Source organism: Thamnophis sirtalis, unplaced genomic scaffold (genome assembly GCF_051295495.1).
Source record: "Thamnophis sirtalis isolate CommonGarterSnake01/CBP01778 unplaced genomic scaffold, rThaSir2_p1.2 scaffold_6, whole genome shotgun sequence".
NCBI classification, from domain to species: domain Eukaryota; kingdom Metazoa; phylum Chordata; class Lepidosauria; order Squamata; family Natricidae; genus Thamnophis; species Thamnophis sirtalis.
This window is the reverse complement of record NW_028261386.1, coordinates 130,831,147-130,859,081: the sequence shown is the minus strand read 5'-3', so window position 1 is coordinate 130,859,081 and position 27,935 is coordinate 130,831,147. Positions and strand designations below refer to the sequence as shown.

General features: G+C 42.1%; 1 protein-coding gene across 1 annotated transcript; it reads right to left on the bottom strand.

Annotated features, from left to right (window-relative positions):
* Positions 1-3,956: 3,956 nt before the first annotated feature.
* Positions 3,957-26,222, bottom strand: GCM1 (GCM transcription factor 1). Its single transcript, XM_087719054.1, has 5 exons — positions 26,124-26,222; positions 22,948-23,200; positions 8,296-8,408; positions 6,378-6,497; positions 3,957-4,694 (listed from the first exon to the last, which is right to left on the bottom strand). Exons 1-5 carry the CDS (start codon positions 26,220-26,222, stop codon positions 3,957-3,959), a joined length of 1,323 nt encoding a protein of 440 aa, XP_087575180.1.
* Positions 26,223-27,935: the final 1,713 nt, after the last annotated feature.

The window sequence follows — 27,935 nt, the reverse complement described above, 5'->3', positions numbered from 1 at the left end:
ATATTTTTGAAGGTAAAATTTCTCCCTAGAGGCAGATTTTTTTTTTAAATGGTAACAGATTACGATCTCTAAGTTATGAAAAATTGTCATTTTAACACTTCAGGCTAAAAATTGGCGTCCAATACAACATTCTCCTGATTCTTTTGTAGAAGAGTTCAGTGTTAAATAACCTTGCTCACCTGAGACTGTACTTAAGGATGCTTTCCTTGAGCAGCATCAGGTCCAAAACGTATTTTCCTTCTTCCCTGTTCAGTCTCAAGGACTGCTAAACTTGAAATATTCTTTAATATTTCAGAACTAGGTTGATGCAAAACTTTGGATTGGTCAAGAAAAGGGTAACCATACTCCAAATGCTTCGTGGTGGTCAGCCTACTTTAATTTCCATTATTTCTCTCTGTCAGTTTGCTTGCTGCTTCATAGAATTGGGGAAACAATGCCTGAGCAAGGTGGCGCAGTCAGGCCAACTGAATTTGATAAAAAGTTTGAAATTTAGGTTACATATATTAAATAATTGTATTTCTCTTATCAAAGGTCATGTAAAAAAAAAAGAATATTGTGCATAATTAGCGGCAACTTTTGGTTACCCTTTCAGAGAGGGGCACCCAAGGCTGGTGGGGGTTTGCATGATGTCCTGGAGCCTTAAGAGGTGAGACTCTAATTATCTAGTGACGTTTCAAAAGATTCTTCCTAGGGTTATAAGTTGGGTCAATAGGATTATCTCCAGAGTACTGAAGAAAGCATACAGCAGCTGAAGTCCTTGCTTAAGGCCACTCTGCAGGGGCATGGCAATATTTGAAGGACATTGCAACGAGGACCTTTTGTCCTTGAGTGGCATTTCCAGCCATGTTAATATGACAACGTACTAGAATGCTCCTCTAAAAAACAACCAACAAACCTGTCACTATTTCTCCATCACCTTGGCCAACCTGATAGGACAGGGCACTTAAGACTCTTCTTTTCTTCGTATCTGTTGCTCTCTTGACATGAAGAGATAATGATCTATAGCTCATGGCCCTCTACGACCTGAATATCACCATGGGCTCTGATCTATCTGACTGTGGCTGATCTCAGGAAAGCTAAGCATGGCGGGCTTTGATGAGTACTTGAAAGGAAGGCCACTCAACTGCTAAGACCCCAGGCAGTTAAGGAACGTCACAAAATGTTCCAGGAAACAGAGAGATAAACCATTTGCCCATTAATGTATGTCCTGGTGATCTCCAAAAGATGAGTTGAAACTGAGGGACTGTCTGTCTTCTTGGCCAAAATGGTCATGTAAAATGTAACCCCTAGTTATCCCCTTTCACATCCAGGCCAGCTCTTATTACATTCATGGGCTCTATGTAGAGGTGTGCTTGAAAACAATTCGAGAATTTGGCTAAACAGTCAAGTTTGGAAAAATATCAACTGGCGCAGTTGTATTTTGCTATTCCAAAACAGTTTTATTGGCTTGTAGTTTGTTTCGGAGACAGATTCAGTGTGGGATTTTTTTTTCTTTTCAAAATTCTAAATCGACTTTTCCTGAATCTCAGGAAACACATTTTTTTCTTGTGATCAGAGCCACCTTGGATCAGGTTTCTTCCCACTAAAGAGAGGAAAGAAAGAAAGAAAGAAAGAAAGAAAGAAAGAAAGAAAGAAGAAAGAGGGAGGGAGGGTAGGAAGGAAGGGACTCCAGCCCTACCAATATCTAAGAGCTGAAAAGAAAGAAAGAAAGAAAGAAGAAACAAAGAAGAAAGAAAGAAGAAAGAAAGAAAGAAAGAAAGAAAGAAAGAAAGAAAGAAAGAAAGAAAGAAAGAAAGAAAGAAAGAAGAGATATTGGTAGGTCTGGAATCCCTTCCTTCCTTCCTTCCCTCCCTCCCTCACCTCCCCTTCTCTCCCATTTCTCTCCCCTCTCCTTTCTTCTTTCCAAATAGGAATTCTAGATTCAGAATTCTCTAAAATAAGATTTTTTTAAATGTGGTCTTTCTTAAAAGATTGTATAACCTTCTCTATTCACCAGGAAATGGCTATGGGTTGCCATTCAGACGGTTTTTAATGTGAGATATTCAGAGGTCATTATGACAATTTCATGGACAATCAATAAATTAAGGTGTAAAAATATCCTTTTAATCATAATCAACCCCCCCCCCCAAAACAGCAATGAATACCAGTGTTTGGAATATCTAGAATATAAAAATACCTTTGTGAAATTAGATTACATCTTGCTACTCAAAGCAAAAGGTGAAAATATGACAAGTTAGTTGTATTGTTGGAGAGCAACTATCCTGGGTGGGAGGAGGGCTGAAGCAAGAAATTTCCCTACAGAAATACAAGAGGACAAAGACTGACAACCAACACCCCCCCCCCCCCCCAATGCCTCTGAGCCTGGTCTGGTCTTTATCAAATGAAAGCTGCCAATCTGGGGCAGAGGTGGGTTCCTACCAGTTCGCACCTATTCGGTAGAACCGGTTCGTCAAATCTACCGAACCGGTTAGAAGAGGTTCCACCAGTGGACCCGGAAAGCAGGCCACACCTACAGAAGAGGTTCCAAAAATTTTTTGAAACCCACCACTGGTCCTTGGATGTGATTATTCTACACTATCATGCTCCTATTTATAAAACTCAGTGCCTCTGTGAAAGGTAAGGATGACTACTGCGTTTGTGGTGCAATCAGAACATTGCGGGTGTTGAAGTTGTTTTAACGCAAACCAAAGATGCCTTTTAAAAAACAAGTTTGCATCCTATTCTTATGCATGCCAGTGCTGTGTGGGAGGTAATTTAAGGTGGTTCTGACAAGTGTGGTCGGCATCTTCATATCCGGTCACGGGCGGCAAGCCACTCCCATCCAGTCAATAGGGGAGCAAGCCACTCCCATCCGGTCACATGGGCGGCAAGCCACTCCCACAAAGGAGGCCACACCCACAGAGTAGGTTCAAACAATTTTTGAAACCCACCACTGATCTGGGGAGATTCCTGTACCATAGGTAGTTTGAACGCAATACATGTAGGTCTCGTTTCTCATGGCAGATTGATACATACTAAGGAGAGTCTACTTGTAAATGATCATTCTGAATAAAATTAGTTCTATATTTTTTTATTAAAAATTATTTCTCACTCTGAGAAAAAAAAAAGAAAAAAATAGCTTTAAAACGTGATGGATACACAACTAGGTGAATCACCCGAGCTCACTGCGTGTAGAGGAATGCATCCAACCAGTGAAACTCTCAGTCTTCCACTTTCAGGATTTATCTACTAGTGCAGGCATAATATAGCCAACTTCTTCGCTGTGAAATATTTCACCCAAATTGCTGCCCACTTTTTTTTAAAAAAAAAGAAAAATCAAGAAATTCAACCACAAAATGTAAAATAGCCATATCGGATATAACTTAACTGACACTCAGAATCGAGTGGCAACACAATAGTTGAGAACCAGTGGTGGGTTTCAAAAATTGTTCGAACCTACTCTGTGGGTGTGGCCTCCTTTGGGGGAGTGGCTTGCCACCCATGTGACCGGATGGGAGTGGCTTGCCTCCCATGTGACCGGATATGAAGATGCCGACGACACTTGTCAGAACCACCTTAAATTACCTCACACACAGCATTGGTATGCGTAAGAATAGGATGTAAACTTGTTTTTTAAAAGGCATCTTTGGTTTGCGTTAAAACAACTTCAACACACGCAATGTTCTGATTGCACCACAAACGCAGTAGTCATCCTTGCCTTTCACAGAGGCACTGAGTTTTATAAATAGGAGCATAATAGTGTAGAATAATCATATCCAAGCACCAGTGGTGGGTTTCAAAAATTTTTGGAACCTCTTCTGTAGGTGTGGCCTGCTTTCCGGGTCCACTGGTGGAACCTCTTCTAACCGGTTCGGTAGATTTGACGAACCGGTTCTACCGAATAGGTGCGAACTGGTAGGAACCCACCTCTGTTGAGAACCTATTTCACAACTTGGGGGGAGCTGCTAAAAGAGCTTTCACCGCAAAGGAAAGAAGTTGGAAAACTTTTCATTGTTGCAGTGGTCAAGATTGGTGTACTTTGGGTCTTCCTCGCTGGCCCACTCATTTCTTTTGAGGGGCAAGGGATTCTGGTAATAGTGATGGGCAGTGTTTCCAACGAGGTAAGGGTCCTCTGGAGACAGCTGGCAAAAGGAATGGTTATTGTTACAAAACAGGGGGCTTTTGATCTCAGATATATCTTCCCCAAGCATATTCCCAGGAGATCTGAAGGAGTGGTAACCAACCTTCATTGGGGATTCCCACCTACTAGGAACATGTTGGGGACTTAAATCTACTGTGTTAAAGGAAGATAGTGCCTCGCTGGGTAGACCTGGCAGAACTGTAGAGGAGCCACCGACATATTTCATTGATGGAAGTTGCCTTCCTAAGTCAAAGTTTTGATTCCAGATTTCCGGTTCCCCGTATTCAGAACAATCGTATGCTAACAGTTCCGCTGGGTCTCCACCATCGTAGTCACTGTTTCCAACTGGTTTGTATTTGTCCATGTATTTGCTGTAGCCCATGTCTTGGGTGTTCTCCAACACATAGGGCAACTTTCCGGAACCGAAGCCTTTGTTGAAAGTCAAGCAATTATTCAGCTCTTGAGATGGGTTCTCCCTGAAGTATCCACTGAAGCTACCGTGTGATATTCGCTCTTCATGTTTAGGAACAATTAACAATAAAGTATCATCACTTTGCATCTCTCCTGTCAGGGACTTAAGGAAAAAAAAATAACATTACCAAGATAATACATTTACATTTAAAAATAATAAATTTACAGGGAAAGTGTCCTTTCCGTTGAGCTTGAATCTTGGGGATTCCATGTAAATATCCTTTTTGGGTGTCTTGGAAATAATATTTATTTAGTTACACATCAAATTTATTCAGCCGCCCATCTCACCAAAAAAGAGATTCCGGGCAGCGTACCACAAAGATATAAATCAGTCAAACATAATAATATGGAATTGGTTGGCCATTGCCTCCTCCCAGAATTTGACTTGTTGACTTCCCAGGCAGAGGTGGGTTCCTACCAGTTCGCACCAGTTCGGTAGAACCGGTTCGTCAAATCTACCGAACCGGTTAGAAGAAATTCCACCAGTGGACCCGGAAAGCAGGCCACACCTACAGAAGAGGTTCCAACAATTTTTTGAAACCCACCACTGCCACACAGACAGACAGGCAGGCAGACTGACTGACTGACTGACACAGAGAGAGAGAAAGAGAAAGAAAGGAAGAAAGAAAGAAAGAAAGAAAAAAGAAAGAAAAAGAGTGAGAGAGAGATGAAAGAAAAAAGGGACAGAGAGACAAAAGGAAGGAGAGAGAGAGAGAGAAAACACATGGCCAACAAGCCACTCCCACCAGGTCACATGGCCGGCAAGCCACTCCCACAAAGGAGGCCACACCTACAGAGTAGGTTCCAAAAATTTTTGAAACCCACCACTGTTCCCAGGTGACAGTTTGGATGGGTTTTTTTTTTTTTTGTGGTCTCCAATACAAGTGTAAACTAGTGTGACTTTGTAGGCTTTTATTTTTAGATCAGTCCAATTTGACTAAGTGCTGCCTCTTAGCTTGACTTCTCTTTGGATTATTACCTTATAAAGAAATGGGTTGCCACTTCTTGTCATTTCATTGCCACCAAAGGAACCTACCCAACTGAAGAACGTAACTCCAGGAAGGGCAAATTGTACTCAGGCTATACTAATACCAAACCTTCAATCAATTCTCCTTACATGTTGAGTCCTCGCTGGATGCTCAGCTTCAGGAGCTCCATCTGTGACCACAGAACGTGGCCATTTGGGTATTGGATTCTGTTGTGGCCCAGCAGGAGCTGTTGGAGCTGCCACCAGACTCCGACAGCGAGGGCCCCTATGAGCTGGCTCTGGAGGATGTGGAGGACCCTGGACAGGGTTCCGACTCCGAGCAGGGCGCAGAGAGGCTGGTTGGCCACCAGGAGGCGCCTGAGCCTTGGACCAGTGGGGAGGAGACAAGGGAGAGTGATCCGGAGGTCAGCAGTGGGGAGGAGCCAAGGGAGTTGTTCCTAGATGCCCGGCACCGGAGAGCTAATAGGAGTAAGGAACAATTACGCAATTACAGGAGGTAATTGCACTCAGCTGGTGGTCATTAGGCTCCTCTCCAGACTATAAAAGGACTGCTTGTGCACACACCCCTTTTTCAGAAGTCAACGCAGGAACTAATGTCGGAGAACATTATTGTGAGCTTGGCAGGCTGGATTGCTGCCAAGCCTTATCTGTGCTGGATTTCTGCCCAAGCTTGTCTATGCCGGTTTGCTGCCAAGGACCTGTCTGTCTGTTAATTGAATGCCGTAACTTATCTTTGGCTCAGAATGTGTGTTGGTGTGGGACGAGGGGGGGTCAAAACAGGATTCCATGAAAATTTACCTCCATATCTCTGTTCCTCTTCAGTCTTGGAGAAATTGAAATATACGCTTTTTGTATTGACCTCCTTGCTTCTGCTTCCAGTTTGGTTTCTGGTCGTGGGTGATCATGGGCTCCCTTTGACTTAACAAATAAACAAAGAGAGGCTTAATGATATAAAGACAAGAAACAACTTATAGCATCATTTGAGATCAGTGAAAGAGGTGTAAACTCCAGAATGGCCTAGAGCAGTGGTGGGTTTCAAAATTTTTTCGAACCTACTCTGTGGGTGTGGCCTCCTTCGTGGGAGTGGCTTGCCGGCCATGTGTTCTCTCTCTCTCTCTCTCTCTCTCTCTCTCTCTCTCTCTCTCTCTCTCTCTCTCTCTCTCTCCTTCCTTTTGTTTCTCTGTCCCTTTTTCATTTTTTTCTTTCATTTCATTTCTTTCTTTTTTCTTTCTTTCTTCCATTATTTCTCTTTCACTCTCTGGGTGAGTCTGTGTGTGTGTGTGTCAGTGGTGGGTTTCAAACATTTTTGGAACCTCTTCTGTAGGTGTGGCCTGCTTTCCAGGTCCATTGGTGGAACTTCTTCTAACCAGTTCGGTAGATTTGACGAACCAGTTCTACCGAACTGGTGCGAACTGGCAGGAACCCACCTCTGGCCTAGAGGCCCCTAAACTAAATGCCCATCAAGTTGTTTGTCAACCTGTTTCAATTCTTGATTTTATTTACCTAATTGAAAGTATTTTTTTTTCCTGATGTGGATCAGCTTCACCATATGTGGGGAAGAAGAAATTCTTCTATTAGCTTTTTTGTTTATATGGGTGTTTTTTTTTTAAAAAAAAGACTATTAAAATGCATGGAGTTTTTAAAATTTGAGAGAGACTGTGAATTATTTTTTAAAGACATGATTAGATATCTTGATGGCTTTCATCTAGACCAGGCTACAATTTGTTGGCAATTAATTAATAAAATTAGAAATTAGAAATATAATAAAAATAGTAATAATTAGAAATTATTACTGCTTAGTCCAACAGTACATCTAAAATGTATATGTATGTGTATGTACCAGTATATGCCTATATATATGTTTATATGATTTCAGATTCAGGGATCATAATTGGAAAGATGTCTCCTATTAAATATGCTTAAACATCGAATCAGGTTTAGATTACGAGCAACCTGTTCCAATTTAGCACCTTCTACTTTCTAGAACCACAATTCCTAAAAATCCCAATCATTTTGTTCCTCCTAGGACTTGCTGTCTCAAAGTATGGGGAAAATGTTATGGAAGAAATCTGATTTCATGAATTGGCTGCAAATCGAGATAAACTCAATAAAGAGTGCTAAGTGGCATAGGGTGTTTGGTGCTGTTAAATTTTAACATAGGTTTGGGTGGAAATGTTGACCCAAGGAATTTTCTGTGGCTACCATATAACCCAATGGGGTTTAATCTTTAATAATTAAGGACATGGTTGGGCTCTAATGATTTAATGGGACACACTATGGTCATGTCTCTCTAGATCAGGGAACAAAGACCAAAATTTAGACGCTTTTCTGGATTTAGTTGAGGGTGTTGGGCCGAGTTTTGTGTCATTTCTTTCAAAAAAAAAAATACTGGCATGACCCAACTTGTATAAGATTGGCCCCAAGTTAGAAAGACTTCCCAGAACCCCCCTAGCAGAGCATAAGACCAAACATCTCCTGGTTTAAGAACATTCTGATGGAGGAAAGCCTGATTAGTTTTACATCCTGGGTTCCGTTATGGCCAATGAGATGGATATTGGAAGCTTCCAAGGAGAACACAAAGGGTGTAGTCCTATTCCATCATTATTCCTACCAGGTTTTTGTTCCTACCCTTTCAATATCATGCATTGCTCATCATCAAAATAAAACAAGTTCACTTGCTCTACATGAATTCAATATTTGTTTTGCTCTTGCTTACCTGAAAAAATATGAACCGTCCTTCATGTCTCCAGAAATTTGTTACAGGATATCCACCATGGCCTCGACATGGAATCACTTTCAAAGGTCCATTACAATTAGGACATGGTTTCCCTGTAGGATAGATAGACCATTCTTTAATGGTATTCAAAAAATAATGTAAGATTAATCTGGTCTTCAGGTCATATAGCAATGGTGGGTTTCAAAAAAAATTAGAACCTCTTCTGTAGGTGTGGCCTGCTTTCTGGGTCCACTGGAGGAACCTCTTCTAACCGGTTCGGTAGATTTGACGAACTGGTGCGAACTGGTAGGAACCCACCTCTGTCATATAGCAATAATAATCATTATGAGCCTCTCAATCATAGTTTAATATTGAATTCCCAAACCAGATATATGGACTACAGTACCAGAAATTTCAGCAGTGGCTGCACCCGAAATGAGAAAGTCAGACCATTGAAACTTGCAAATCTGGAAATGGTTTTTATAAGAAGAAAAGTGGATATAGTTAGAAATGGTCATTATTCAGTGCAAAAGTTTAAGCTTTCATGATCCAGAATGGAATCATATTTATTTGTTTTTTTTTAAAAAAGATAAAGGTTTCCTCTGTCCAGTTGTGTCTGACTCTAGAACATGGTTAGCCAAGGGAGCCTCCACTTTTAAAGATGCTTCCATGGTCATGTATGCCAAGGAGCACAGAACGTTGTTACCTTGATAGTACAATGTTATCTTCCCACTGAATTGGTACCTATGTATTTACTCACATTTGCATCAGTGGTGGGATTCAAAAAATGTTACTACCAGTTCTGTGGCATAGCTTGGTGGGCCTGGCAGGAGAAGGATACTGTAAAATCTCCATTCCACTCCAGGAGAAGGAGACTGCAAAATCCCCATTTCCTCCCGATCAGCTGGGATCCGGGAGGCAGAGAATAGATGGGGACAGGGCCAGTCAGAGGTGGCATTTACCGGTTCTCCAAACTACTCAACATTTCTGTTACCTGTTCTCCAGAACTGGTCAGAACCTGCTCAATACCACCTCTGATTTGCATGCTTTTGAACAGGAGCTGGGGCAAGCAATGGGGGCTCACCCTGTCACAGCACTCAGGTCTCAAACTTCCAACCAACTGCCCAGTGTCTTAACCGATAGACCAATGGAATGCCCTCGTATGTGCTATTTATTTCCATGACATTCTTTTTCAATGATATTTGACTTGTACGCATAAAAGTGCTTTCACATAGACAGGGGGCTTACTGATTTTCATATAGCACAAGATACATTTCAAAACATCTCCTAAACTCCATGGCAGTTTTTCATTTATACAAGGGACTGGATTAAAATAAGTCTACAAGTGGACCTTGGATTTTTAACAATGTGTAGAGCCCACTGAAACAAATGTTCTGTCCACTAAATAGTGTTGAAACCTGTTCACTTTTACTTGCTTATAAATCCAAAAAATTCATTTGTTGTCATATAACTCCTTGTGTAGGCGTGGTGGTCATCCATGGCCCAGTGCATAACAGGGCATGCAGAGCCACGCTGAACCACACAGGAAAAAACAAACTCCTAAAAAACATAACATCCTGATAGTTCACTCTAGATGTGCCTTACCCAACGACGCCCAGGATTTGACCATATTTAGACAGAACCTCCCTGAGCAGTAGATTAGCAATTGTAGTTTGACAGGCTGCCTTAAATCACATGCTGATTGCTCCTCCTGCCTTTGTCCTATCTCAATAAAAGGGGCTCCCAGACGTCCAATCTGGGTCGCCTCATCCCGAGAAGGCTCGTGTCCGTGTCTTTTCTCAACATTGGCCTCATGAGCGAACCACGGGTACTTCATTCATTCTAGAAATAATGTTCCAGTCATACAAATTATAGAATTTGTTTTCCAGAATTCAATACCACGCCCATTTAGCAGGGAATATCCTACCTAACTAGAGAAGGATGTTCCTTTGAAAAAGCATCCCTAGTCTATAAAACTGCAACTTTCGCTATGCCACTATTATAGATATTCATTTTTAAAATAATCCTGTATATTGTGCAGGTGAGAAGGAGGGCTGAAAAGACATCGGCAGATTCCTCACTTTCTGGGGATAAACTATTTCAACTCCTCTCAAGGTGGCGCAGTGGTTAAATGCAGCACTGCAGGCTACTGCTAGATCAGCAGGTCAGCGGTTCAAATCTCACCGGCTCAGGGTTGACTCAGCCTTCCATCCTTCCGAGGTGGGTAAAATGAGGACCCAGATTGTTGGGGGCAATATGCTGACTCTCTGTAAACCGCTTAGAGAGGCCTGAAAGGCCTATGAAGCGGTATATAAGTCTACTGCTATTGCTATATTGCTATTGCTCTCCTCAGGATGGCGCTACTGGGCATTGCATGCCAAAACAACTAGCTCTAGGGACAATTTTTCCCCTCATGCCATCAGTCTGCTGAACACCTAATTCTTACAGTGTCTAATGTCTATGTATGTTTACCCATGTAATATGACTGTAGGTTATCATTTATTCTTATTCTTATTTTCTTTATTTCCCCTACTTATTTGGATGATGATGATGATGGTGGTGATAATCTTTGATGAGATTCACAGCCTTTGGGGCTGGTTAGTAGCTCAACAGCTCGAGTCCTAATCAAGGACCTAGAAACTGTTAAGGTAACGTCGGAGGATATAAGATGTTCCAAGTAGGGTGTTTTTTTGTAGAATCAGAATGTTCAAGTCAGGTAAATTTAGAATTTTCAAATAATGAAGTAGCTCTTTAGGTATTGCTCCAAGGGCTCCAATTACAATCAGGACAACAATTGGTTTCTTTTTCCACAGTCGCTCAACCTCAATTTGCAAGCCCCAGTATTTTGTGATTTTTTTCTTGCTGTTTATCTTCAATTCGTGCATCACCAGGTATTGCAATGTCAATGAACCATACTTTTTTCTTTTCAACTATTGTTATGTCAGGTGTGTTGTGGGCCAAGTGCCTGTCAGTCTGAATTCTGAAGTCCCACAAGATCTTGACTTTCTCATTCCCTAAAACCTTCTGAACCTGATGGTCCCAGTGGTTTTTGCTGTACTCAAATCCAAACTTTTGGCACAATTTCCAGTGAATGATTTTAGCAACGCGGTCATGGCGTTGTACGTAGTCAGTTTGTGAAATTTTGCTGCACCCACTGATCAAGTGGTCAACTGTCTCGTCTTTCTCATTACAGAGGCGACATTTGCTGTTGGTGGTAAGATGTTGAATTTTTGCCTTCATGCAGTTTGTGGCTAAGGCTTGTTCTTGAGCTGCCAAAATAAAGCCTTCTGTTTCTTTTTTCAGTGCTCCTGATCTTAACCAGTCCCAAGTTAGCTTTTGGTCAGCTTTGCCTTCAGTACTTTTCAAGTATTGGCTATACATAGCTTTGTTTTTCAAATTTTCAGCTCGCTTCTCAATTACTTCTTTCTTATATTCAGCTTTTGATTTAGTTGTCTTTAAAAGGCCTCCTTTATTTACTTCCTTAATCATTGGTTCTTCGCTTTTCTGGATGTAATCATTCAAGCTATGTTTTTCTTCTTCCACAGTCTGTTTTACTTGTAGGAGTCCTCGATCACCCTCTGCTCTTGGTAGATATAATTGGTCAACATCACTTTTAGGGTGCAAAGCATGATTCATTGTCATAAGCTTCCTTGTTTTTCTGTCCAAATTGTCCAACTCCATTTGGGTCATGTCAATTATTCCTGCAGAGTATCGAATCACATGTATAGCCCAGGTATTTATGGCTTTTATGATGTTTCCTCCACTCAATTTGGACTTTAATATCTTGCGAATTCATCGAATGTACTTGGCTGAAGTTAATTCCTTGACTTTATTATGCATTAAGTCAGAGGCCTCTAAAATCCCCAAGTACTTGTAGCCTTCTTCTGGTTTTACTGCCTTTATCATTTCTTCATTCTCAAATTCTATTCCATCATCTTCTATGACCTTGCCTGCTTTGGCGGCCATTTTTGCACATTTGTCAATTCCAAACTGCATACCAATGTCTTGGCTAAATTCTTTTGTGCTTTCAATTAATAAATTCAGTTCACCTTTTGTTTTACCAAACAGCTTCAAATCATCCATGTACATCAAGTGCGAAATTTTCAGTCCTTTCGTTCCAAGTTCGTATCCATAGTTCATCTTCTTCAAAACGATTGTCAGTGGTAGCCTTGAGAGTATAAAAAGTAGGGGTGAAAGGGAATCGCCTTGGAAAATGCCTCGTTTCATTTCAACTTCACCCAGTACTTCTTCATTACCTATAAGCTTCCTTTTCCAAAGGTTCGTTGAAGCTTCCATGAATTTTTGTATGTTGCTGCTGATGCCAAAGATTTTCAGGCATTTCTTGATCCAGTTATGGGGAACTGAATCAAATGCTTTCTTATAGTCTAGCCAAGCCATGAACAGGTTGGTTCGTCTTTTCTTTGAATTCTTTAGGATTAGTTTGTCAATCAGCAGTTGGTCCTTTGTTCCTCTTGAATTTTTGCAGCATCCTTTCTGTTCTACAGGAAGCAAGTTATTTCTTTCCAAGTATGCATAAATTTGGTTTGCAATGATACCAGTAAGGATCTTGTATGTTGTTGGCAAACAGGTGATTGGCCTATACTTGTTGTTGTTGTTGTTGTTGTTGTTGTTGTTGTTGTTGTTGTTGTTATTCTGCTGCTCTGCGTGTACACAGTGAGGTTCTGCACTGGAGACAAAATCCTTGTGTGTATAATCAGACTGAGCCAAATAAAGTGTTCTGTTCTGTTCTGTACCACTTTGCTCCATTTCGCTCCGTTCTGTTCCATTCCGTTTCATTCTGCTCCACTCCACTCTGCTCTATTGATCCATGATTTCCTAACATAAACCCAATTATGTTTACCCAGAAATAAAACTCTTTGAAATAAATGGACATATGATTACAACCTCAATAAATATCACTGTTCATATTTTTCCAAGCAATAATATTTAACAAGTATCTATTTACAGCATTCCAAAATTGCCTCAAGTTGTTTTGTAAAAGAACATAGTAGCTGGAAGTTATACTTTATCTGACTTTCTCTACCGTTGCAGTATTTTTACAACCCTATTAACGATAAGCATCAGCTTGTAAAAGTATGCTTTACATTACTTAACATTTTTACAATAGTTTTCAAATATAATAGCAAAGCATATGCCACATCTATAAAGCAAGTGGGGAGAGAGAAGGAGATTATTTAATTATAGGTAGTCCTTGACCTATGGCCACCGTTGAGCCCAAAATTTATGTTGTTAGGCAGGGCAGCTGTTAAGTGAGTTTTGTTCCATTTTATGACCGTTTTGTCACAATTAAGTAAATCCCTGCAATTGTTAGGTGAATCAGGTGGTCATTAAGGGAACCTAGCTTTGCCCATTGACTTTGCCTGTGGGAATCCAGGCGGGAAGTTTGTGAATGGTGATCACATGTCATAACTACATGCCAATTGCCAATAGTCACATTTTGATCACATGACCATGGGGATGGCTCCAATGGTCCCAAAAGTGAAAAACGGTCATGTCATTCTTTTTCAGTGCCGTTGTAATTTTGAGTGTTCACTAAAGGAATGGTTGTAAGTCAAGGATCACCTGTAGGTGCCATTGAGTCAGGCTCAAATCTTGGAGACTTGGAGAGGAGGAACAAAGGTAGATCCAGCAGCAATCTGTGCACCTCCAAGAAGATTTTGATAATCGGTTCTATCCCATCCATCCACTTCAAGTTTCAAGTTTCCAGTTTCAAGTTTAATTTTATTTATAGGCCGCCCAATCCCGGAGGACTCCGGGCGGCTTACAGAGAGGGGAAATAAAATAAAATAAAATAAAATAAAAAGAAAATAAACAAGTTAAAAACACAGATACATTCATTTCAGTCGGGGCTGGACTTCGACAATGAAGTCAACAGCCCCAGGCCTGCCAGGTCTTGACAGCTTTTCTGAAGGCCATGAGAGTGGGTGAGGTCCGGATTTCTGGGGGTAGTTTGTTCCAAAGGATCGGGGCAGCCACAGAGAAGGCTCTCCTCCTCCAGGGAGCTGCCAACCAACATTGTCTGGCTGATGGCATCTGGAGGAGGCCCAATCTGTGGGATCTTACCGGCCATTGGGAGGAGTGTGGCAGTAGGCGGTCTCGCAGGTATGCTGGTCCTAAGCCATGTAGGGCTTTAAATCTGTTTCATCTGTTGAAATTTCTGCCTTCTATGTTCTTCAATCGTGCCCAGCATGGGCCATTCATCTGTTAGCGTCAGATACCCGAGAGGTTTGATTTCCTGTTTGCTGATCATAGTCTCCAGGAAGCAGTCAGTTAGTTTTAGCGTGTCCAGGACTCATCGGTTCTTCTTGCAGTCCATAGTAGCAATAAAATAGCACTTAGACTTACACACGGCTTCACCATGCTTTACAGCCCTCTGTAAGTGGTTTGCAGAGTTAGCCAAGGGAAACGTACAAAGTTTAAGGAATAAAAAAGAAGAAGTATAAACAATTTCCCCAGGTTTTCATCCAGGAATCTTCTAACTTCCAAAGAAAGTGCTGCAACCATTGTGATATGCCGTAGCATTCATAGAAGCTATGAAAGACCAGCAAAGCAGTGACAACGAATTTTTTATTTTGAAACCCGTTGCTGTACCTTGATGCTTTTATTTTGTATATACTTTCAGTTTAACTGGATTAGTATAGTAGACATATATGCCGTGTTTCCCCGAAATTACGACATGTCCTGATAATAAAGCCATGCCACATTTTTCTGGTGGGCAAAAATATGGTTCCACCACAAAACCGCGGTAGACTAAAACGCGCTCGACGAAAGCGCGTACCTGACGTCATCACAGCGCGACGAAAACATCACGCTGTGAGCGGTAAAGTTAAAATTAACGTGAAAACCTTACCCTAACCCCCTCAAACCTAACCCTAAACCTAACCCCCTCAAACCTAACCCTAAACCTAACGCTAAACCTAACGCTAAACCTAACCCTTAACCTAACGCTAACCCTTAACCTAACCCTAACCCTAACCCTAAACCTAACCCTTACCTTTACGTGAATCGGCTTGCTTTAAAAGCACTTTTTAAAGCGCCCTTTTTTCTCCGCAGTCATATTTGTCGCGCTGCTGATGACGTCAGGTACGCGCTTTAATCGGGCGTGCTTTAGTGGACCGCGGTTTTGTCGTGCCACGCAAAAATATAAGCCCTCCTCCCGCAAATAAGCCCCCTGGACTTCCACCTCCAGCTAGGTAGAGCACTGCTCACCAACCTAGCGGTATCCTGAAGGTGCCAAGCCGCGGGAACTAGGGGGAGGCAAAGGTGATCACGTTGCTTAGCGCCTTCAGGATACCGCTAGGTTGGTGAGCGGTTGGTGTGCCCAGCTGAAGAGGGGGGTTGCCGAGTGGCTGCTCTCTTGCGAGCGGGCTGCCAAAGAGCCGGGCACAGCATCATGGGCGAATGGCTGTGTTGCGCTGTCGCAATATACAGTTACACTGAAAATAAATATACTGTAAACATACAATAATACATACATGTACATATACACGCATGAGGGTGTGCATACACACACATCGGTTCTGTAGATGTGGCTTGGTGGGCATGGGAGGGGAAGGATACTGTAAAATCCCCATTCCCTCCCGATCAGCTGGGACTCGGGAGGCAGAGAATAGATGGGGGCATGGCCAGCCAGTGGTGGTATTTGCCGATTCTCTGAACTACTCAAACTTTCCGCTATTGGTTCTCCAGAACTGGTCAGAACCTGCTGAATACCACCTCTGATACACCTCATATGCATACCCATATAAAACCATATTTATTTTAATACATGTAGGAATACCCACATGGAAAGAAAGTGATTGGCTGCTGCTTTTTAAGCACAGCAGTCATGAATTGTCCAGTTTTATATATTTATTCATTCTATAGTCCAATTTGTGAAGGGTTTCAGTATAATCTTTCCAATTTCCTGGAACTTCATTTTCTTGGATTATACCTCTACTGAGATTTTTCTTAAGTATCCCTACCTTAACTGTAAACTTTTCCCTGGTTTTGGGGTGATCTTAAAAATCGCTTTCATTACTCTTTTCCCTGTTATTCCTTTCTCATTTATTGATTCTCTTTGTTGAGGTATCTTTTTCTTGACTTTGATTGCTTGACATTGAGAGTCTGCAATCAGCATCTCTCTTGCAGCCCAAGGCTTCCATCCTCCATCTTGTCTGTCATGATAACTTCTTTTGACAATCATTTTGCTCCTTTCCTCCTTGAGATATTGTTCTGCATTGTTTTTCATAGGATCTTTTCCTCTTTCAGCTTCTCTTTTGCAGAAGCTAAGAATGGTGAATGGGTTCACCTGCATTTCCTATTCTACCTGTAGGCCCTTCATAGTGGTGGGATTCAAATTTTGTTACTGCCGGGTCTGTGGGCGTGGCTTGGTGGGAGTGGCAGGAGAAGGATACTGTAAAATCTCCATTCCCTCCCGATCAGCTGGGACTTGGGAGGCAGAGAATAAATGGGGGCGGGGCCAGTCAGACTACTCAAAATTTCCGCTACCGGTTCTCCAGAACTGGTCAGAATTTAATAAATGAAATGAAACCTGCTGAATACCACCTCTGGTCCTTCAGTGCAAATGTTGCTAACACCGTCTATCCCAGAGGTGGGTTCCTACCAGTTTGCACCTATTCGGTAGAAGTGGTTCATCAAATCTACCGAACCGGTTAGAAGAGGTTCCACCAGTGGACCCGGAAAGCAGGCCACACCTACAGAAGATGTTCCAAAATTTTTTGAAACCCACCACTGGTCCTTGGATATGATTATTCTACACTATCATGCTCCTATTTATAAAACTCAGTGCCTCTGTGGAAGGTAAGGATGACTACTGCGTTTGTGGTGCAATCAGAACATTGCGTTTGTTGAAGTTGTTTTAACGCAAACCAAAAATGCCTTTTAAAAAACAAGTTTACATCATATTCTTATGCTTGCCAGTGCTGTGTGGGAGGTAATTTAAGGTGGTTCTGACAAGTGTCGTCGGCATCTTCATATCCCGTCACATGGGCGGCAAGCCACTCTCATCCGGTCACATGGGCAGAAAGCCACTCCCCCAAAGGAGGCCACACCCACAGAGTAGGTTCAAACAATTTTTGAAACCCACCACTGGTCTATCCTATTTAATTTTCTAAAGTTTTCTAAAGTTTTGCTAGTAAATTTTATAGTAATATTCGTGTTCTCCTCCATTGCTCCATGAGGATTCTTATATTTAAAACAGGTATATGGAATATAAGTAGATGGAATATGGATGGCAACTCCTGTTACTTAACAAAAATGCCTTTCGAACCGAGGTTTATCCGACAGAGATCCTTAAAAATAAAATAAAACGAGAGGCTGCAACTACACAAAATGGCAGTCTTTTTGTTTGAAAGTGTGTCCATCTGATCTAAACATGAAGGTGAAGGAAGAAGAGAGGGATGGAGAACAAGAGGAGGAACAGGAGGAATCTTGGCAGTGTATCTTTTGGTCAGTGTGTATCAGTGGTGGGTTTCAAAAAAATTTGGAACCTCTTCTGTAGGTGTGGCCTCCTTTCCGGGTCCACTGGTGGAACCTCTTCTAACCGGTTCGGTAGATTTGACGAACCGGTTCTACCGAATACGTGCGGACTGGTAGGAACCCACCTCTGGTGTGTATACATTACATGCAATCACTCTGTATATGTATAAGCTTCTCTCATGACAGCTGCTCTGTGAAAACAGGTCCAACAAACTCTTAAATTTCCACTAAGTACACTTATCCCCCAAAGTTCCCTATCCTTGGGCTAATTGTTTAAATAGAAGGAGGTTTCCATTCCATTGGATAATAGCTCTTGGGCAGTTGATATCTGATGGAATCATCAGCACAACAGTTTGGAAATATTTCTCATTTCGCATGGTAGATCAAAGCCAATATCGAAAGTATAACAATAGCTCCCCAAAGGGGCTTTGAAGACAAAAATGACTCACAAAGTCTCTTAGTCCTATTCCATAATATTAATAGAATGTGTTAATTGGGGAGGAATATGTCAATAAGGGAAAAATCGGATGGCATGCCTCCCTCTGGCAAGAAAGAGACACCCCCCCATAGGTACTTCATGGGACATTATATTCGGAAGATTTTGATGGGGGTCTGGGAAAAGATGAGGAAAAAATACTATCTTAGGGTTCCGTGCTGGTTGGCACCATGAGAGGCCTTAACGCATCCGAGTGTATTTAATTGGGCAAGAAACATAAGTTATAAAGACATCATGACAGAAGAGGGCAACATGAAAACAAAGATGCAATTAGAGCATCAGGGCAGGAATCTGGAATGGTGGGAATATTTACAGGTTAGAAACAGGTTTAAAAGTGATAAGGCACGTTTTGGGATCTACCCAAACCCTCAGGGGCTAGATAAGATTTTGTTTGGGGGAGACAAGAAAATGTTATCGAAGATTTACCAATTTTTGACCTGCCATGATGCTAATGAAGAGATGGACAAAAGCCTTCTAATAGCATGGGAGAGAAACTTTGGCTATGAAATTGAAATGGGCAAATGGTGGGATCTATGGAGTAAGACCATTAAACTTACAATATCTGCAGCATTCAAAGAAAATATATACAAGATGGTTTATAGGTGGCACTTCCCCCCAACGAGGTTAGCCAAGATGTTCCCTGGGTTATCTCCATTATGTTGGAAATGTGGAAGAAAGGATGGCACATTCTACCATATTTGGTGGTCCTGTACTGAGGCCACGAAATACTGGAAAAGGATTAAAAAATGGCTAAAAGAGGTTACCGGGGCAAACATGGAATGGAGACCTGAGAACCTTCTACTAAGCATTAAACCAGAAAACATAAGCAGCTCAATATGGCATTTGAGCCTACATATAATTGTGGCCGCAAGAATAACTTGTGCACAATTTTGGAAATCCACTACCATACCGTCGGAAGATGCTATAATTAAAAAGATCTGTGAATGTGCAGAAATGGACAGAATGACGGGTTGGCTGAGGGACAAAGGAGAAACAGAACATTATCTTAGCTGGAACTTATGGTATATGTGGGCGACAAGGAGAACAGCAGGGACTTAAAACGGGGAAAGTTAAAAGTGAACATGGGTATTGTAATAGATCCCTGAACTTTGCAATGAGAAGATGTGGCTTAGAGACCTAACAATGAGGAAGGAAAGAAAAAAGTTGGGCTGTGAATGACTGTCACTGCGGTGGGGGAGGGGAGGGGGGGTTGTATGTTTAAAATTGTATTTGTGTCTGTATGTTTTACGCTTAAAAAAAATGTATAACTAATGAATGCCGATACAAAAGGCTGTATATTTGCTTTATATTGTTATGTATGTTTTGCCTTTTCTTACGTTGTTGTGTTTTCCTTTCTGTTTTTAAAGGTAATAATGTTTAATAAAAACTATTTTTTTTAAAAAAAGGGAAAAATCTTTCACCGCTGACATATATTTGAATATCTTCATGTAGTCCTGCCTCCAGTACGTATCAGGAAACTTTATAAAACTCCTCAAAAATCTTTGGTGTCTCTTGATGTGATGGGTTGTACCTACATTTTGGATACTTCATTTTCCACTGCCGAAATCAGTTGAGGTTGAACACACAAACACACGCACGCACGGACACACAAACACACACACACACACACACACATACCAGCACAATGATTTACTGTTACTTGGCGCCAGTGGTGGGTTTCAAAAATTTTTTGAACCTACTCTGTGGGTGTGGCCTCCTTTGTGGGAGTGGCTTGCCGGCCATGTGACCTGGTGGGAGTGGCTTGCTGGCCATGTGACCTGGTGGGAGTGGCTTGCCGGCCATGTGTTCTCTCTCTCTCTCTCTCTCTCTCTCTCTTTCTCTCTCTCTCTCTCTCTCCTTTCTTTTGTCTCTCTGTCCATTTTTTCTTTTTTCTTTCATCTTTCTCTCACTCTTTTTCTTTCTTTTTTCTTTCTTTCTTTGTTTATTTCTTCCTTCCTCCCTTCCTTCCTTTCTTTCTTTCTTTCTCTTTTACTCTCTCTCTGTGTCTGTCTGTGTGTCCGTGTGTGTGTCAGTGGTGGGTTTCCAAAATTTTTGGAACCTCTTCTGTAGGTGTGGCCTGCTTTCCGGGTCCACTGGTGGAACCTCTTCTAACTGCTTCGTTAGATTTGACGAACCGGTTCTACCGAAAAGGTGCAAACTGGTAGGAACCCACCTCTGCTTGGCGCATCATCTTGAAGATTTTGCATTAATTTATTTCAGTGGAATCTCCATTGAACTTTTGAAGGAGCTTCACATTAGACTGCAGATTTTTTTTTTAAAAAAAGTGGGGGGGATTAGATTGGTTTTTGTGATTAAAGTTAGCTGGACTGCAAGTAGAAAGGATCTCATAGAGATGATTCTTGAGAATATTTTCTATGAAGAAGAAGGAGAGGTGGGCTTCAAAAATTTCAGCAATAGGTAAAAGTTGAACCAACAAATAACCTCTGGGGAAATCCTGCAGGTAATCAAACAACTAAGATTAGGAATAATGTAAACTGCTTAAAGTTTGTGTAACGGCAAGAAGCTGAGTTCAACGCAGAGATTTTACTGACTTTTTTTTCTTTTTTCTTTTTTTAAATTTCCTTGGTTTTAATATATTTTAGACTGTGTTTGATAAAAAGCTATACCGTGTACGGGCTCTGGGAAGTCGGGGGGGGGGGAAGGGAGGTGGGGTCATAGGGGGGAGGAGGGAAATATAGTATGTGCCAGATTTTAAAGTAACATGATTGCACTTGTATACTGTTGCTTTTTTAATTCTAGTGTAAAAATAGGAAGCTGAATATATTGATAGATAGTAGAAATACACCGAAGGGAGGAGCAGAAGGAAAGAAGAAAGAGGGGTAGAGAGGGTGGGAGAGAGGATCGGAGGGAGGGTGAGATGGAAGGGAGGGAGTGTATTGGGAGAGAGGAGTGATAGAGGGGGAGGGGAAGTAGGGTAGAGGGGAATGTTGGAGGGGAGAAAGGAAAGTTGGAGGGGGGTGAAAGAAAGGGTGTATGGAGGGTTGAAGTGGTATATTGGGTTTGTATTTTGGGGAGTATTTTTGACAAGGATGGCTGTGTTTATTGCTCAATGTTATATGGCCCCGGTTATGCATAGTATATATGTGACCGTATGAAATGAAAATAAAACATATTTGAGGAAAAAAAATTCAGCAATAGGTTCTCTGCTCGGTTGCTTGGTTGGCATGGGCAGCCAAGGCTTGGCCTAGTCAGCCTCTTGCACCATGGGGGGAGGGGAATTTTTGCCTTCCCCAGGCTTTGGAGACTTTCCTCAAGCCTCTGCGAGGGCAAAAACTCTGGCCTTCCAGAACTTCTGGGTGGTCCACTTTCCCCCTCCCTGAGCCTCCCTGCACTTAGCTCACATCCAAAATGGGCTGCGTGGAAACTCCTGGGAGGCGGGAGGGGGGCAGCCAGGGGTGGGATTTGGAGGTTCTCTGAACCAGTCATGACGTTAGCTACAGGTTCTCATAGCATAGTCAGGCCACTTCAGCTGACTGTTATCTGCAGTTCAGCGGTTCTAATCTCACCGGCTCAAGGTTGACTCAGCCTTCCATCCTTCCGAGGTGGGTAAAATGAGAACCCAGACTGTGGGGGTGATATGCTGACTCTGTAAACCGCTTAGAGAGGGCTGAAAGCCCTATGAAGCGGTACATAAGTCTAACTGCTATTGCTATTATTGCTATTGCTATAGCAGCCCATCCCTGAGAAGAAGCCACCTCAAGGAGGTACACCCACGTTACACCTATCCTCCGTGAGCTGCACTGGCTACCTATTGGTCTCCGGACTCAATTCAAGGTGTTGGTTATCACCTTTAAAGCCCTACATGGCTTAGGGCCAGGATACCTTCGAGACCACCTGCTGACATATACCTCCCAGCGACCAGTAAGATCCCATAGATTGGGCATCCTTCGGGTGCTGTCGGCCAAACAATGTCGGCTGGCGGGCTCTTGGAGGAGAGCCTTCTCGGTGGCTGCTCCGACTCTTTGGAGCCAGCTTCCCCCCGGAAATCCAGACCATACCCACTCTGACGGCCTTCAGGAAAGCCGTAAAAACTTGGCTGTTCCGGCAGGCCTGGGGCTGTTGACCTCACTGTTGAGGTCCGGCCCCGACTAGAATGAATTTATGAGGGATGACTGTTGTTTTAAATTGTATTGTTGTTATGTTTTTTATATTTTCTTGTAAGCCGCCCGGAGTCCTTTGCGATTGGGCGGCATATAAAAGCTTTAAATAAATGAATAAACGAATAAAAATGAATAAACGAATAAACGAATAAACGAATAAACGAATAAACGAATAAACGAATAAACGAATAAACGAATAAACGAATAAACGAATGTACGAATGTACGAATGAACAAAAACAAATAAATGAATAAATGAATAAATGAATAAATGAATAAATGAATAAACGAATGAACGAATGAACGAATGAACGAATGAACAAATGAACAAATGAACAAATGAACAAATGAATAAATGAATAAATGAATAAATGAATAAACCAATAAACCAATAAACCAATAAACCAATAAACCAATAAACCAATAAACTAATAAACCAATAAACCAATAAACCAATAAACCAATAAACAAATAAACAAATAAACAAATAAACAAACAAACAAGGCTATTGATGAAGAATCTTGTCCCTACTTACTTTGCTGTTTCTGCCTGGCTTTGTCACATATGGCTGGTCTCAGGTACAACTTCCCTCCATCCGGAGTGGAGCAACTGCTGTCACAGACCACGACGCCAAGGCAGGATTTTTTCAATATGCGCGCGTTGTGATTGTTGGTGTTCCTCATGGCCCAGCTACTCAGGTGCCGCTGGGCGTTTTTATCCTCTGCGCTGTAGATGTATTTTACGTAGGAATCAGGCCATGCCTGAAACCAGTCTACCCGTTTCACATCCTGTGAGGAAGCCGAAGATTTTTTACATTTGAAATGAAGGAAAGAGAGAGAGCAAAAAAAGTAATACAGCTGTTTTTCAATCTGCAGATTTCTGAGTTGGCGATGCAGGCTGAGATGATTTTGAAAAGTTTAGACTATACAGCCAGAAATAGGACTTGCTGAAAAACACCCAAACGTGACCCGTCAAAACCGCGGAGGACAAAATCGCGCTCGACGAAAGCGCGCATGTGACGTCATCACAGCGCGATGAAAAAAATTAAAAATTGAAATAAAATTAAAATTAAAGCAAGCCGATTCACATAAAGGTAAGGGTTAGGGTTAGGGTTAGGGTTAGGTTAAGGGTTAGGGTTAGGTTTAGAGCATTAGGGTTACGTTTAGCGTTAGGTTAAGGGTTAGCGTTAGGTTTAGCGTTATGTTAACGGTTAGCTTTAGGGTTAGATTTAGGGTTAGGTTAAGGGTTAGGTTTAGGGTTAGGTTTAGGTTTAGGTTTGGGGGGGTTAGGGTAAGGTTTTTGCTTTATTTTTACATTTTTCAATCACAGCGCGATGTTTTCGTCGCGCTGTGATGACGTCAAATGCGCGCTTTCATCGAGCGCGATTTTGTCCTCCGCGGTTTTGTGGTGGAACCCACCCAAAAGGTGGAAGAGAACATATTTAGGCATTAACTTCCCATCCATGGCCCTTAACCTTCAGTCATATAGACAGTAATAAGATTGGATATGTCACTGAAACCAATGGAAATTTAGTTAAGCGTGTTGAGCAAATATCTCTTCAGTTTTCAGTGACTCTGTTTCAAGACTGATTAATTGTGTTCAAGCCACAATATCTGTCTTGTTTTAATATCAAGAGATGGAGGTACAAGGTCAAAAGCAGGTTTCAGCTATCTTCTTTAAAATACATTATTGACTTCTATATTTAATTCATGCATTATTACTTACTGACCTCAGGCCATTAAATATGAGGATTTCTAAGAATGACAGAAGTAGGTTAATTACATTCCCCAAGAGGGGAAATGTTAATTATGCTCATCTTCAAGAATTCCAAATACATCTTGTCTTCTTGCACGATGTGGTTTTAATTCATGTGTGCGCAGGGGACATGCAAATCGATGCGGCATTTTTCCTCAGAAAAATGACATCTTAATTTGTGACTATTTAGTTTGGTCAAAGGATAGAAAAAAAATATGTTGCAATAATACAGCAACAATTGCTGGAACGAGAATAAAAGCTGCCCATTTTGACCAATTTAATAGGGTCTCACCAATATTTGGTGAAATCTCTATACCTCTCCGTAACATCAGGGTCAAACAGCGAATTTCAGAGGTTTCAATGGAGGTTTGAATTACGTGTTAGCTTTGGATGACAATGATGGCCATAGAATAGATTGTTGACTCATCTCATTGATTAGTGCAGTGTTTCTCAACCTTGGCAACTTGAAGATGTCCGGACTTCAACTCCTAGAATTCCCCAGCCAGCATTCGCTGGCTGGGGAATTCTGGGAGTTGAAGTCCAGACATCTTCAAGTTGCCAAGGTTGAGAAACACTGGTTTAGTGTTTCCCAACACTGGCAACTTTGAGATGTGCATGCTGGCTGGGGAATTCTGGGAGTTGAAGTCCAGATATTTTAATGTTGCTGGCATTGGGAAACACTGAAATAGATCAATCCAGATTGAAATAAAATATTACATCCCTACCCACAGATCTTTCCACTTAGTTCAAGAAAAAGTATATTGAATGGATCACGCATAAGATTATATCATGGTTTCCTTAACCTTGTCTAATGCAAGAGCCAAGGTGGCGCAGTGGTTAAATGCAGCACTGCAGGCTACTGCTAGATCAGCAGGTCAGCGGTTCAAATCTCACCGGCTCAGGGTTGACTCAGCCTTCCATCCTTCCGAGGTGGGTAAAATGAGGACCCAGATTGTTGGGGGCAATATGCTGACTCTCTGTAAAACCGCTTAGAGAGGCCTGAAAGGCCTATGAAGTGGTATATAAGTCTACTGCTATAATGTGAATCCATAGCAACAATGTTAGCAATAGCAATAGCAGTTAGACTTATATACCGCTTCATAGGGCTTTCAGCCCTCTCTAAGCGGTTTACAGAGTTAGCATATTGCCCCCAACAATCCGGGTCCTCATTATCCCACCTCGGGAAGGATGGAAAGCTGAGTCAACCTTGAGCCGGTGAGATTCGAACAGCCGAACTGCAGAACTGCAGTCAGCTGAAGTAGCCTGCAGTGCTGCATTTAACCACTGCACCTCGGCTCAATGTTAGTTTCAATAGTTTACAGCCATCTTCCTCAGTTCAGTCCCATCCCATCCCTTTCCTTTCCATTCCAGCGTGTTCTGAATCAAATTAGTGATTTACTGGACAATGTCCATGTAATTTTCTTGAAAAGAGAATGGAAACTGTTTGCTATTCCTTTCTCTGAAGAAGTTTTCAACTTTTAACCTACCAGGTAGTCTCCTGTCTAAATACTGTAAGTCCAACTCCTCTTAACTTCCAAGGTAAGGTAAGGTCAGCCTGATGCTGCCACCTGCTGATGCGTGAAGTAGTATATGGAATAATAGCAATAGCAGTTAGACTTATATACTGCTTCATAGGGCTTTCAGCCCTCTCTAAGCGGTTTACAGAGTCAGCATATTGCCCCACAGTCTGGGTCCTCATTTTACCCACCTCGGAAGGATGGAAGGCTGAGTCAACCTTGAGCCGGTGAGATTTGAACCGCCGAACTGCAGCTAACAGTCAGCTGAAGTGGCTGCAGTACTGCACTCTAACCACTGCGCCACCTCGGCTCTTAATACCAATAAATGCTGCACTTAATAATCGTGACTAAAGACAGACCATGGTTCCTGCGAAACTTAATATGGGAAAATAATAATTTATGTTTGTGCAAAATAAGCCATTATGTTAGAGCCACCAACCTTGGGAAGTTTGACGTCATTAATATCCCAGCTGAGAACGTCCTCGTTTTTAGAAGGCCGGTTTTCTCCCATGCTAAAATCAGCAGCAACCCTCAACATGTCAGGATTTGTCCCCCTGGATGTAACAAGAACGGTCTCCACCGTCAGTTTTTGAAGTGGTACGGCAGTCCCAGCCAGCAAGCAGTTTAGGGCCAGGAAGCAATTTCCCGAAGCTAAATCATAGGTTGCTCATTAAAGATAAAATCAGTGTTCTTTTTGCTAGAAAAACCCGTTCCATTTAAAGTTTTGCAAGCAGCCGAGACATTGGAAACTGTAGCTTCCAGACAAGAGTGGGGTGTTTGGGAGGTGGCATTAGTCTGTCGCAGAAGTCCTTTCCATGGTTCTAGGATTTAAGGAATCAGAACTCTCTCTTATTTTACCTTCAATTCGCTCTCAGCTAATGTGCCTTAAGACGTAGCTGTACTGTTGGTTACACAAAAAACGATGACAAGGATTATGGCAGCTCTTGTTCCCTCTCTTGGACCCCATACCTATCTTAGCCAAGAGTAAAACAAGTAAAAGTGATAGGTGGGATAAGAGATAGTTCTCTCTACATACTGGTAGAGAGAATGAAGTTCCCTGAGGATGGGCTCCAGCACGAATCCGAAAGTGATGAACCCAGATTGGATCCGGCAACATGTATATTTGACTTCATTTGTCATGGATACTCCTTAATTGGCTTGAGGTTGTAGCAGTGCGAGATGGAACCTGCTCCTTCCTTCCTCTCTTCCTTCCTTTCCTTCCCCCCTCCCTCCTTTCCTTTCCTTTCCTTTCCTTTCCTTCCTGCCTTCCTTCCTTCTTTCCTTCCTTCCTTCCTTCCTCTCTTCCTTCCTTTCCTTCCTTCCTCTCTTCCCTTTCCTTTCCTCGCTCCCTCCTTTCCTTTCCTTCCTGCCTTCCTTCTTTCCTTCCTTTCCTTCCTTCCTCTCTTCCTTTCCTCCCTCCCTCCTTTTCTTTCCTTTCCTTTCCTCCCTCCCTCCTTTCCTTTCCTTCCTTCCTCCCTCCTTTCATTCCTTCCTTCCTCTCTTCCTTCCTTTCCTTCCTTCTTTCCTTTCCTTCTTTCCTCCCTCCCTCCCTCCTTTCCTTTCCTTCCTTCCTTCCTTCCTCCCTCCTTTCATCCCTTCCTTCCTTTCTTCCTTCCTCTCTTCCTTCCTTTCCTTCCTTCTTTCCTTTCCTTCTTTCCTCCCTCCCTCCCTCCCTCCCTCCCTCCCTTCCTTCCTTCTCTCCCTCCCTCCCTTCAGCCCCCCCCCCATATCTGTGTGTGCAGTTTACAGGGTTTTAGAAAAGTATGAGGCCTTCAATTGTCTTTTGGAATGTAAAAGACCTTCGAGGCAACATGCTTACAAATGTAGGCATTTTTCAAACTTACTTGCAAAGTTTTGCAACAAAGAGTTGCAATGCCCCACCCCGTGGTAACCCATCAAGACTGATGGATTTTAAAGAATGTTAAGTGTCTTTTTTATGATCTTAAAATGAAATTAAGCCAACATTTTTTTTTTCATGGACATGTCAGAACTTGTTTTTAAAAAGCTGGCTCTCAAAATTATTATATCAAAAGTAGCAATAGCAATAGCAGTTAGACTTATATACCGCTTCATAGGGCTTTCAGCGGTTTAGAGAGTCAGCATATTGCCCCCAACAACAATCCGGGTCCTCATTTTACCCACCTCGGAAGGATGGAAGGCTGAGTCAACCTTTGAGCCGGTGAGATTTGAACAGCCGAACTGCAGAACTGCAGTCAGCTGAAGTAGCCTGCAGTGCTGCATTTAACCACTG